Consider the following 13,547-nt stretch of genomic DNA (forward strand, 5'->3'; position numbering starts at 1 on the left):
AATTCTTCTAGGTGCCAAGGGGCAGAGCCCAGGAGGTAAAGTCCAGGAACACTTTGTTATCAAGGAGTGGTTTTAGTGCTGGTGTGATGGCTTCTGGAAGCCTTCTCATTGGCCAAATAGCAGCTTTTGTGTTATATACCTTTCAATCTTAACCAAGTATCTGGAGAGTACTTTCAGGGCACAGGAGTGACTATGGATTTTATAATAGTGGCACCCAAATCTCCCAAGATGCACTCAGTGATTAAAAAGACATGAAATTTTAATATGAGTTTTTTCCTGAAGTCTTTTTTTTTTTCTTTTTTAAAATCAAACTTTCCTGAAAGGTACAAATCCAAATTGAAAAAATAAATCTCCTTTAGCCACTCTCTGGGGCCTACAAATAAGTATATTTTTTACTAAAATGCAAAAGTAAAGTTCTGGCTTTTTCCTAGAAGAGGCAGTATAGGGGAGTTAAGACTGTGTGGCTACACAGCCTGGGATCATGTCCTAGCTGTGCTCCTTATTAGCGGTATAACTACCAAGTTATGTTACCTCTCTGAACCTCAGTTGCCTTATCTACAAAATGGGGAAAATAATTTAACTTACCTTTTGGGTTTTTAGGATTAAGAGTTCATATATACAAAGTTCTTAGAATGTTGTCAGGCACATAACAATGGCAAACACTGACACTGCTTTCTGTGGTTAGTACTTACCTCTCCATGCTTTCTTGTGTCCCTGTCTTCTGATGCGTGAAGTACAGTCACCAGCTTTCCCACCAAGGAGGGGGACACAGGATGAAAGGCAGCTGTCTTTGGGAGATAGACCTTCCCTTGTCTGTTGGATTTGAGCAAACACATATGACAAGAAAAATAAAGTAGGGAGAGTGAAAAACTGCCAATATGGCTTTTGTTTCCACAGCTGAAAGGGTGAAGCAAGAGAATCTGAACCTCGTCTGTATTCCCACTTCCTTCCAGGTATGTGCTGCTTTCCATCTGCATCGTGACAGCTTCTGCTGTATCTTCTGGTTCCCCGGGGTTGTGGACCCATGGCCTTGTCTTGTACCTCAAGGTTGTTCTAGGTCAGAGAGTCCAGGAATAGGAGAGTTTATTGATCAAGTATTCCTTCTTGGAATTGTAGTTTTAGGTGCATTTGTTTAATCACTCGGTGAATATTTCAGTGCATGTTGAGTTTAGGCACTACGGAGTATGCAGAGATGGCCAGGTAGTCTCTCTCCCCAAGGAATATTATTTCTATTTATAGGTGAAAAAAATCAGGCTAGGCCAGGTGTGGTGGCTCGTGCCTGTAATCCCAAGTACTTTGGGAGGCCAAGGTAGGCAGATCACTGGAGCCCAGGAATTCAAGACCAGCCTGGACAGTATGGTGAAAGCCTGCCTCTACAAAAAATACAAAAATTAGCTGGATGTAGTGGCTTGTACCTGTAGTTCCAACTATGTGGGAGGCTGAGGCGGGAGGATCTCCCTTGAGCCCAGGAGGTCCAGGCTGCATTGAGGTGTGATTGTGCCAGTGCACTCCAGCCTGGGCGACAGAGTGGGACTCTGTCTCAAGAAAAAAAAAATCAGGCTAAAAGGAATTAAGCAATGTGTTAGTAATGTAAGTACATCATAAAATAGTAGGAGCTGATGGAGGAAAGCAGTGGAGCCAGTTAAATATAGGGAGAGATAAGGAAAGAGAGGTTTTGGGAAGTGGAAGGGAAGACAGTTGCTCAGATGGAGCCAACTCTTATCCCTCATCTGGCCATTGCAGGGAGGAGTATGTGTATAATCTCTCATTGGATTAGTCAAGGTGATACTATGCACTGGGGTAGGAGATGAGATTTATGAGTGACTGATGCTCCTGGGACTTTATGGACTTAGACTTGGATAGCTGGGTTTCTTAGGAAACCCTCCCAATCCTGGAGGCACAGAATGCTGGCAGCCTGCAGCCAGCTCTGGTGAAGGGAAAGAGGTTAAGGTTCCCTCTAAACTAGACTGGCCTCAGCTTAACGGTAGGGAGTAAGGCAGAGATTCCAGGTAGACAGGTTAGGGAGTTGGATAGTGCATACTATTGGAGCTTCCTTCATGTTAAATCTCTCGGAGATCTTAAACAAGGTGGATGGCCACCCAGGGGACTGAAGGCAGTATCTTAAGTGTTGTATATTGCTTTTTTATTTTTATTTTTTATTGTTTTTTAATCCTGCTGTCTTGAGGAGACATTTTTAAAGCCTCAGTGGCTTGTGGTGGATTTTCTTAGTCTTTTGAAAAGCTGAGTATCTAATTTTTCCAACTGACTTGATCATCAAGTATTTTTATTTCTTAGTTAATAAATTACATTGGTGTTTATTTTTAAAGTTATATATGCACGTGGATTGAAGAAACAAATAATTCAAGTCTTTTTATTTAAAAGAAAAAAAAAAGCACAGTACCCTCACTTTCCCCGAGATGACCACTACCTAGAAAGCACACTCTTCTCACCTCCCACCCCTGACCTCCCGTATTTCTTGCTCTTTACATGGACATACTTTTAGCTCTTTTAGGTGATTGGATATTTGCTCCAGTATTTTGAAACTACATGCTTTTCTTGCTGTTTTTAAATTTTTCTCAACTAGGTTGACCCAAAAGGTTAAAATAACAGCCACTATAGATTTAAGTCAAAGTTAATTTTATTCTGAGCCAAGTTTGAGGACTATAGGCCAGGGACACAGACTCAGAGCAAACTGGGAGCGTGTCCCTTTCTGTTGTAATTCAGTAGATCAGAATTAGAGGAAAGAGTATGTTGGATAAAACAGACAATAGAAGACCACTCTTACATACGTTCTGTGGCCATAGTTCAAATTGATGAGCTAACATAATTTTAGCTGGAGTTTTATTCTTTTGGTAACATTTTTGCAGTATTTATAATATTTGTAACATAGGAATATTAGAAAGATAATCAACAATATTATGAGCAACTTAGAGGTCCACTGAGGTAAAGACAATGAAGTAAAGAAACAATTATCATAGAAAAGAATCTTGAACATAGATTTTGATAGTCTGTGACTAATTAAATTTCCTCCCTTTGTATTTGTACTTTATGATATCTTTGCATTTAGAACTGTAATTAGCTGATGATTTATAATGTCTAATTGCTTGTCCGTCTTCTGCTGGGAGTACAATTTGAGGAGGGTTGAGTTCCAATTTTCTAATTTTCGTTATAAGTATTATTTCATCATAAAAGTAACTTTCCTGTTAACCCAGTATTGTACCAAATGGTAGTATAATTTAAATCAAATGTTGTCTGGTTGCAAATAAGATCTAAAACAGCTACAGTCTCATTTATCCTCCCTTTCTAATGAAAGCATCCTTTTCCTATTGTATTAGTCCATTTTCATGCTGCTGATAAGGACATACCTGAGACTGGGCAATTTACAAAAGAATGAGGTTTAATTGGACTTACAGTTCCATGTGGCTGGGGAAGCCTCACAATCATGGCAGAAGGCAAGGAGGAACAAGTCTCGTTTTACGTGGATGGCAGCAGACAAAGAGAGAATGAGGAAGACACAAAAGCGGAAACCCCTGATAAAACCATCAGATCTCATGAGACTTACTCATTACTATGAGAACAGTATGGAGGAAACCACGCTCATGATTTAATTATCTCCAACCAGATCGCTCCCACAACACATGGGAATTATGGGAGTACAATTCAAGATGAGCTTTGGGTGGGGACACAGAGCCAAACCATATCATTCCACCCCTGGCTCCTGCCAAATCTCATGTCGTCACATTTTGAAACCAATCATGCCTTCCCAGTAGTCCCCAAAGTCTTAGCTCATTTCAGCATTAACTCAAAAGTCCACAGTCTGAAGTCTCATCTGAAACAAGGCAAGTCCCTTCTGCTTATAAGCCTATAAAATCAAAAGCAAGCTAGTTATTTCCCAGATACATTGGGGGTACAGGTATTGAGTGAATACACCCATTCCAAATGGGAGAAACTGGCCAAAACACAGGGGCTACAGGTCCCATGCAAGTCTGAAATCCAGGATGGGCAGTCAGATCTTAAAGCTCCAAAATGATCTCCCTTGTCTCCATGTCTCACATCCAGGTCATGCTGATGCTAGAGGTGGGTGCCCATGGTCTTGGGCAGCTCCCTTCCTGTGGCTTTGCAGGGCACAGCCTCCCTCCTGGCCGGCATTGAGTGTCTGCAGCTTTTCCAGGTGCATGGTGCAAGCTGTCAGTGGATCTACTATTCTGGGGTCTGGAGGACGGTAGCCCTTTTCTCACAGCTCCACTAGGCGGTGCCCCAGTAGAGACTCTGTATAGGGGCTCTAACCCCACATTTTCCATCCACACTGCCCTAGCAGAAGTTCTCCATGAGAGCCCCACCCCTGCAGCAAACTTCTGCCTGGGCATCCAGGTGTTTCCATACATCTCCTGAAACCTAGGCAGAGGTTCCCAAACCTCAGTTCTTGACTTCTGTGCTCCTGCAGGGTCAACACCACATGGAAGCTGCCAAGGCTTGGGGCTTGCACCATCTGAAGCTATGGCCCGAGCTCTACATTGGCCCCTTTCAGCCAGGGGTGGAGCGGCTAGGACGCAGGGCATCAAGTCTCTAGGCTGCACACAGCTCTGGGACCCTGGGCCTGGCCCACAAAACCACTTTTTTCTCTTAGGCCTCTGGGCCTGTGACGGGAGGGGCTTCTGTGAAGACCTCTGACATGCCCAGGTGACATTTTCCCCACTGTCTTGGGGATTAACATTTGGCTCCTCCTTACCTATTCAGATGTCTGCAGCCGGCTTGAATTTCTCCTCAGAAAAGGGGACTTTCTTTCCTATTGCATTCAGGCTGCAAATTTTTCAAACTTTTATACTCTGTTTCCCTTTTAAAACTGAATGCGTTTAACACCACCCAAGTCACCTCTCGAATGCTTTGCTGCTTAGAAATTTCTTCTGCCAGATACCTTAAATCATCTTTCTCAAGGTCAAAGTTCCACAAATCTCTAGGGCAGGGGCAAAATGCTGTCAGTCTCTTTGCTAAAACAACGAGTCACCTTTGCTTCAGTTCCCAACAAGTTTTTCATCTCCGTCTGGACCTTATTGTCCATATGGCAATCAGCATTTTGAGCAAGGCCATTCAACAAGTCTCCAGACTTTCCCACGTTTTTCTGTCTTCTGAACCTTCTGAACTGTTCCAACCTCTGCCTGTTACCCAGTTCCAAAGTCACTTTCATATTTTTGGATATCTTCTCAGCAGCGTCCCACTCTGCTGGTACCAATGTACTGTATTAGTCTGTTTTCACACAGCTGATAAAGACATACCTGAGACTGGGCAATTTATAAACGAAAGAGGTTTAACTGGACTTGCAGTTCCACGTGGCTGGGGAAGCCCACAATCATGGCAGAAGGCAGGAAGGAGCAAGTCCCATCTTACATGGATGGCAGCAAGCAGAGAATGAAGAAGATGCAAAAGCAGAAACCCCTGATAAAACCATCAGATCTCATGAGACTTATTCACTACCACGAGAAGAGTATGGAGGAAACTGCCCTTATGATTCAATTGTCTCCCACCAGGTTCCTCCCACAACACATGGCAATTATGGGAGTGCAATTCAAGATGAGATTTGGGTGGGGACACAGAGCTAAACCATATCACCTGTATACCATATATTATATTGAGCAGGGTATAGAAATTAAGGGTCATCTCTCTCACCACTCCCGTTCAACATAGTATTGGAAGTTCTGGCCGGGGCCATCAGGCAAGAGAAAGAAAGGGTATTCACACAGGAAGAGAGGAAGTCAAACTGTCTCTGTTTGCAGATGACATGATTCTGTATCTAGAAAACCCCATCATCTCAGCCCAAAAGCTCCTTAAGCTGATAAGCAACTTTAGCAAAGTCTCAGGATACAAAATCAATGTGCAAAAATCACAAGCATTCCTATACACCAACAATAGACAAGCAGAGAGCCAAATCATGAATGAACTCTCATTCACAATTGCTACAAAGATAATAAAATACCTAGGAATACAGCTAGCAAGGAAAGTGAAGGATCTCTTCAAGGAGGACTACAAACCACTGCTCAAGGAAATGAGAGGACACAAATGGGAAAACATTCCATGCCCATGGATAGGAAGAATCAATATCATGAAAATGGCCATACTGCCCAAAGTAACTTATAAATTCAATGCTGTTCCCATTAAACTACCATTGACATTCTTCACATAATTAGAAAAAACTACTCTAAAATTCAGATGGAACCAAGAAAGAGCCTGTATAGCCAAGACAGTCCTAAGCAAAAAGAACAAAGCTGGAGGCATCACGCAACTGGACTTCAAACTATAGTAACCAAAACAATAACCAAAACAGCATGGTACTGGTACAACAACAGACACACAGACCAATGGAACACAGTAGAGATCTCAGAAATAAGACTGCACATCTACAACCATCTGATCTTTGATAAACCTGATAAAAGCAATGGGGAAAGGATTCCCTATTTAATAAATGGTGCCGGGAGAACTGGCTAACCATATGCAGAAATTGAAACTGGACCTTTTCCTTACACCTTATATGAAAATTAACTCTAGATGGATTAAAGAACTTAAATGTAAAACCCTAGAAAATGAAAAACACTATAAAAACCCTAGAAGAAAATACCATTCAGGACATAGGCACGGGCAAAGATTTCATGACAAAAACATCAAAAACAATTGCAACAAAAGCCACTATTGACAAATGGGATCTAATTAAACTAAAGAGCTTCTGCACAGCAAAAGAAACTATCATCAGCATGAACATACAATCTATAGAATGGGAGAAAATTTTTGCAATCTATCCATCTGACAAAGTTCTAATATCTAGAATCTACATGGAACTTAAACAAATTTATAAGAAAAAAACAAACAGGGCTGGGTGCGGTGGCTCATGCCTGTAATCCCGGCACTTTGGGAGGCCGAGGCGGGCAGATCACGAGGTCAGGAGATCGAGACCAGCCTGGCTAACACGGTGAAACCCCGTCTCTACTAAAAATACAAAAAAATTAGCTGGGCGAGGTGGCGGGTGCCTGTAGTCCCAGCTACTCGGGAGGCTGAGGCCGGAGAATGGCATGAACCTGAGGGGCGGAGCCTGCAGTGAGCCGAGATCGCGCCCCTGCACTCCAGCCTGGGTGACAGAGCGAGACTCCGTTTCAAAAAAAAAAAAAAGAAAAAACAATCCTGTTAAAAAATGGGCAAAGGATGTGAACAGACACTTCTCAAAAGAAGACATTTATGTGGCCAGCAAACATATGAAAAAAAGCTCAACATCACTAATCATTGGAGAAATGCAAATCAAAAGCACAATGAGATACCATCTCACGCTGGTCAGAATGGCGATTATTAAAAAGTCAAGAAACAACAGATGTTGAGGAGGCTGTGGAGATAGGAATGCTTTTACATTGTTGGTAGGAATGTAAATTAGTTCAACCATTGTGGAAGATGGTGTGGTGATTCCTCAAAGACCTAGAGCCAGAAATATCGTTTGACTCAGCAATCCTATTACTGAGTATATACCCAAAAGAATATAAATCGTTCTGTTCTAAAGATACATGCACATGTATGTTCATTGCAGCACTATTCATAATATTGAAGACATGGAATCAACCCAAATGCCACCAATGATAGACTGGATAAAGAAAATATGGTACATATACACCATAGAATACTATGCAGCCATAAAAAGGAACGATATCATGTCCTTTGCAGGGACATGGATAGAGCTGGAAGCCATTATCCTCAGCAAACTAACACAGGAACGGAAAAGTAAACACTGCATGTTCTCACTTATAAGTTGGAGCTGAACAGTGAGAACGCATGGATGCAGGGAGGGGAACAACACATACTGGGGCCTGTCTGGGGGGTGTGGGGGGAGGGAGAGCATCAGGATAAATAGCTAATGCATGTGGGGCTTAATATCTAGGTGATGGATTGATAGATGCAGCAAACCGCCATGGCACACATTTACCTAGGTAACAAACCTGCACATCCTGCACATGTATCCTGAAATTTTAAATTAAATTAAGAAAAAAGAAATTAAGGGTCATATTTATATGATTTCAGGATTCCAAACATTTTGGGGACAGCACCAACTTCCTGAATTTGTTTACGATGTAGAACTGAAATTGGACTCCAAGTATTATTTAATATGGCCTTTCAATTCCCCACTGGGAAAATATGGGTATTATTAAAAAAAATCTCTATTCCTACTATCACTATGTTATATGTCTAGTTATTATCTATGTGGGGTGCTAATGCTGTAAGAGTACAGTGAATTAAGCTACATATTCTTGGTAGTAATTTTCCAGGAAGAAGAGGGTTCATATGTTTGTGCATAAATATATACCTTGTGTTTCTGCATCCAAAATGGTAGGGCACATTTTAGAGACCACTTCAGTTTCCATTTGGATTAGCATGGTCAGTAAACCTTGTTGAGTTTGGACGCATGCAATTTTCCATCACTGGGTTTTGGCATGGCTCCTTGTTAGTTGAGTAGTTGATTTACCTACTTAACAATAGTATCATTATCTTTTTGTGTAGCTTCCCAACCCATACGTTCCTTCTGAAAGAATATTTCTTTTAATCTATTTAGACTGTAAGTATTGATTTTTCTTGTGATTTTTTTTTTTTTTTTGGTCGTTGTTAAATACACTTTTAGCTTGTCCTAACATCTCAAGTCCTGCCTTTATTGGACCTAAGGTTCTTTTTGCTTTAGTTGGCGAGTGCTGTTTTATCCACCAAACATGTTGTTGCCATTGAGCGTTTATAATGGAAGTGCAATTTGAGTACCGGTTACAAACCCAATAATGTTGCGTGCTCCAAGTTAAGGTGAGAGGAGCAGCAGTTACCCCTAGATACAGTTTAGTTTGAGTACACTGTAAGGCTTCTCACATTCTCCCTGGTAACATTCCCAAGTATCCTCTGGTGGTACTCTCGTCCACCAAGTAGCTCTCATTATTTGATTTCCAGTTTCATTAGAATTGTGTAGACCAGTCACAAAAACAAGGTCCCTGACTTCTAGGACGAGATACTATGGCAAGGCACATAAGCTGCAGCTAAATGTCTTCCAGGAGTTTGTATAGTAAGTGTATAGTAAGTGATCATCTGTATTCACAGTAACATAGTGATCTATTTGTAAAGTGTTAAAAATTGCCAGACCAGGCATGGAATTGGGAAGAACTTCCTGGATATCTTTCCCTAAGTGGGGGCCTCTTGATAGTTTATTATGCCTGAAAAACTGGTGCCATGGGCTATAGGAACATTGGACTGATTCTAAGAAGTTGATGTCACGGTTCCAGTATCTTCTTGATATTGAAAAAATGTTTGTCCTACTTTCACATCAGTTAGATTAGCAATTTCCCTTAAGAGGAATGGGGATCAAACAAATGAGGGGGTGTTAGTAGAAATTCAGTCATCATGCAGGAAAATACAAACACAAAAGGTATATGCAGAAGAAATTCATTGTGAGTTCAGGCCTGGTCTGGTAATTTGGGCAATGTTATCTATCAGGTCTTGTCTGCTTCCCATCCTCAGAGGTGTCAGGAATCGTAGAGATCTTTAATTGGAGGTCTCCAGTGGACTTACAAGTTCATTTAGTTGTTGGAGCTTTCTTTAAATGAGAAATGTGAATCCAGGAGTCAACTCCTTCAAGTTTTGCTGCACAGCAATTAGTTAACAATACCTGATAGAGTCCTTTACAGTGAGGTTCAAGTGAGTCTTTTAGTTGATGTCGTTTCCAAAAAAAAGGTCCCTTGGCTAGACATTATGGTATTTAAGATCTTCTTCTCCCAGGAGTACACTGTAAAAAGAATATTAATTTATTTTGGGGAAAGAAGTTTAGTTAAGCCTTAACAATAACTGAGTATAGCACCTTTCAATAAAATTGGTTCATATAAATTGCTATCCTGTTTCATAGGTTGACTTGTAATTATCTTCTAAGTGGGTAATTGATGTTATCCAAGAGAAGTTGCTCTTGGGTTAAGCAAAACCAGTGGAAGAGCCTTTGGCCCAGTATGAAAAGCTTTTGTTAATTTTGCCAAATGGATTTTTTTTTTTTTTTTTTTTGAGAAGGAGTCCTGCTCTGTCGCCCAGGCTGGAGTGCATTGGCGTGATCTCGGCTCACTGCAAGCCCCACTGCCTCCTGGGTTTGTGCCATTCTCCTGCCTCAGCCTCCCGAATAGCTGGGACTACAGGTGCCCGCCACCACGCCTGGCTAATTTTTTGTATATTTAGTAGAGACGGGGTTTCACCATGTTGGCCAGGATGGTCTCGATCTCTTGACCTCGTGATCCACCTGCCTGGGCCTCCCAAAGTGCTGGGATTACAGGCGTGAGCCACCGCACCCAGCCAGCCAGCTGGAACTTTATTATTCGATTTATTTGTTCCACCAATCCAGAAGACTAAGGATGGTATACATAATGAAAATGTTGGAAAATGGGCCAGATTTTACAAGTTGAGTGGACTGTCTTTCTAGTAAAATGAGTTCTTCTATCACTATGTAATTTGGAAGGAATTCCCCAAGAGGGAATTATTTGCTTCAACGATATTTTCCTCCTGCGTGTGCTATGACTCTTCTACAAGGAAATGTTTCAACTCAGTGAGAGAACATGCAAATCATAACCAGTACCTATTTATAATCCTAGGCTGGAGGTAATTGGATAAAATCCACTTGCCAGATATCAAAAGGTCTGGTGGGCAAAGGAAAATGCCCTTGATATCCATGAAGAGGCTGTCCTGGATTATGTTTAGGACAAACTGCACATTTAGCATAAGTCTTATGAGCTGACTGTGGGTGACTGTTTCCAGTAATAATTGTTTTTCTTAGGCAGTCATTTTCTGAGGTCCCTAGTGAGTGAGCTGATAGAAATGTTGTAATACAGGAAATTGAAATACATTCCAAAGGCAAAACAAGTCTGTTGTTTAGTCCATACTATAATTTGCAAGTGGGGGAAAAGTGTGTCTCCTTTGTTAGCCATATCTGCTTTTCCTTCTCTGAACCCTTTTCTTGAGCCACTTGGAGTTCCTTTTCAATGGAGCTCATTTAAAAAATATATAGCCACATGTATAGTTTCATCTGATATTAGTGTTAGAGCAGCCTTTGGCTGCTGCATCAACAAAATACTTTTTCTCTGAAGGGCTGAGTTTGGAGTGTCCAAGGATCTTAATAATAGCCTCTTTTTTTTTTTTTCTGGAAATTCCTTAGTAGGGGCTCTAAGTTCTGTCTTGTCCTGGGGGTCTAAACTACTGAAGGTTCTCCCTTTGGGTCAGGATTTTCTCTAAAAGGTGCTATCAAAACTTCTGTGGGTAGAGGAGGGAGTAGGGAACATCTGATCTGGGCAAGGCAGTTCTTTTTTTTTTTTTTTTTTTTTGAGACAGGGTCTTGCTCTGTCACCCAGGCTGGAGTACAGTGGCATGATCACAGCTCACTGCAGCCTCGGCCTCCTGGGCTCAAGCGATCCTCCTGCCTCAGCCTCCTGAGTAGCTGGGACTACAGGCACATGCCACCATGCCTAGCTTTTTAAAAATTTTTTGTAGAGACGATGTCTCACTATGTTGTGCAGGCTGGTCTCGAACTCCTGGGCTCAAGTGATCCACCTACCTCAGCCTCCCAAGGTGCTGAGATGACAGATATGAGCCACTGCGCCTGGCCAAGGCAGTTCTGAAAGCAAAGAATAAGAGGGTTCTGAAGGAGCAGGCAGAGGGGAGGAGGTGAGACAGTGGAAACATGAGACAATTTTTTCAGTCAAGAAAGTTTCCAAGATCTTGTCGTTCACCTCCTGTATGGAAGCAATTTTATCATTATTTCTTTTAGAAGCTTTTAAAAACCATTGTAGTAACTATCCCGTTCTTTGTGTTTAATTTTAAAGTCACTCCTCCCAGTTGTGCACATAAATAATTCAATTTTGGGGTCTTGAATGAGCCCCATTTTGGCCAAGTTAAGCTAATTTAATTTTTAGTGATGTTGGTTCAATGAGTCAAAAAATTTATAAGATGAGATGCTATAATTTTTAGTCACAAGCCTAGATGGTATCTTGGAAGATGGTAACTCTCCTTCAATAGCTTCAACTTCAGATGTCTTGTTTTAAATGTCTCTCCTCCCTTCTCCCTTGTCTGCACCAGATTAAGAATGTGTTCAGGGTCAAAAATGTGTTGCTTATGAGCTTCCCTTCTCAGGCTTACCCCTGAGTTGGTCTGCTCTCTTACGTGTTTCAGGAGAAACTCGCCTGCTGAAGCAGTGAGGTGCCCCGAATGCTAGGTGACCAGCCTATTATGAAAGTTCCCTGGAGGAGCTATTACCACTTAAGTGTTTTTCTGTTGATGGTGAAGCCCGGAACCACTGCATGTCATGAGGAATCTTCTCTGACCTTCCACAAGATTCTTTGTCACCTAAAAATACCTGAGATTCGGGCTGGTGGGTGCAAGCACCCTTTATATTCGGAGCAATATTTATCTCTGTTGCTCTTATATAGAATGTAAAGGATTGATGCAGACAAAGGAGCTTTTGAAAAGAAAAACACTCAGCTAGTCAAAGAAACCACCACAAGGTGGTCAAGCTATAGCTTGGTTTTATACGTTTTAGGGAAACATAACACATCTATCCGTACATGTAACATGTACTTTGGATCAGTCTGGAAAGGTGGGACAACTTGAAGCTCAAGGGCAGAGTTGGGGCTTCCAGGTCATAGCTACATTCAAAGATTTTCTGACTGGCAATTGGTTGAAATAATTATTATCTAAAGACCTGGGATCAATAGAAGGCAATGTTTGGGTGAAGATAAGGGGTTATGGAGACCAAGGTTCTTATTTATGTAGATGAAGCTTTTAGGTAGCAGGTGTCAGAATAGATTGTAAATGTTTCTTACCAGACTTAGAAAGTGCCAGAGTCTTAATTAATATTCCCCTGGGTCAAGGAAAAGACCTGGAAAGGGAAGGGGATTCTTTACAGAACGTAGATTTTTTTTTTCCCTACAAGAGACAGCTTTACTGGGCTATTTCAAAATACGTCAAAGAAATACATTTTAGGGTAAAATACAGTTTCTTTCAGGACCTGCTGTCATGTGATTCTACACTAGAATCAGGATGGAATTTGGTGTCTTATTGCTACAAATAGTTAGTTTTGTTCATCTTAAGATCTGTTTTAGCTGGGAGTGGTGGCTCATGCTTGTAATCTTAATACTTTGGGAGGCTGAGGTGTGAGGATTGTTGGAGCTCAGTTTGAGACCAGCCTGGGCAACATAGTGAGACCCTATTTCTGAAAAAAGATTAAGAACAAAAATCTGTTTTAATGTTAATGCTCATCAGTTGTGCCTGAATTCTGAAGGGAAGATGGTATAATGAGGCATATCCAACTCCCCTTTCCCATCATGACCTGAACTTGATTTTCAGGTTTTCTTTGGAATGCCCCTGGCTGAGAGTAGGGGTCCATCAGTCAGTTGGGAGGCATAGAATTTTGTTTTTGGTTTACAATGTATATAGGGTAAAAAGTTAACCAGTATGCAGGTGTTTCAGGATCTGGAGAGAAATGATTGATTTTCTCCTGCATTTGTGCTTCATCTGATAGG

The 13,547-nt window shown here is 41.4% G+C and overlaps 1 protein-coding gene across 1 annotated transcript in view; it reads left to right on the forward strand.

The window, feature by feature from the left end:
- Positions 1 to 13,547, forward strand: part of RPIA (ribose 5-phosphate isomerase A) — a 63,351-nt gene that overhangs the window by 7,387 nt on the left and 42,417 nt on the right. Inside the window, exon 3 of the mRNA XM_003268792.3 lies at positions 898 to 953. Within this exon, the coding sequence (XP_003268840.2) occupies positions 898 to 953 (56 nt within the window). The remainder of the gene's footprint in view (positions 1 to 897; positions 954 to 13,547) is intronic.

The sequence above is a fragment of the Nomascus leucogenys genome, chromosome 14 (assembly GCF_006542625.1).
Source record: "Nomascus leucogenys isolate Asia chromosome 14, Asia_NLE_v1, whole genome shotgun sequence".
Lineage (NCBI taxonomy): Eukaryota > Metazoa > Chordata > Mammalia > Primates > Hylobatidae > Nomascus > Nomascus leucogenys.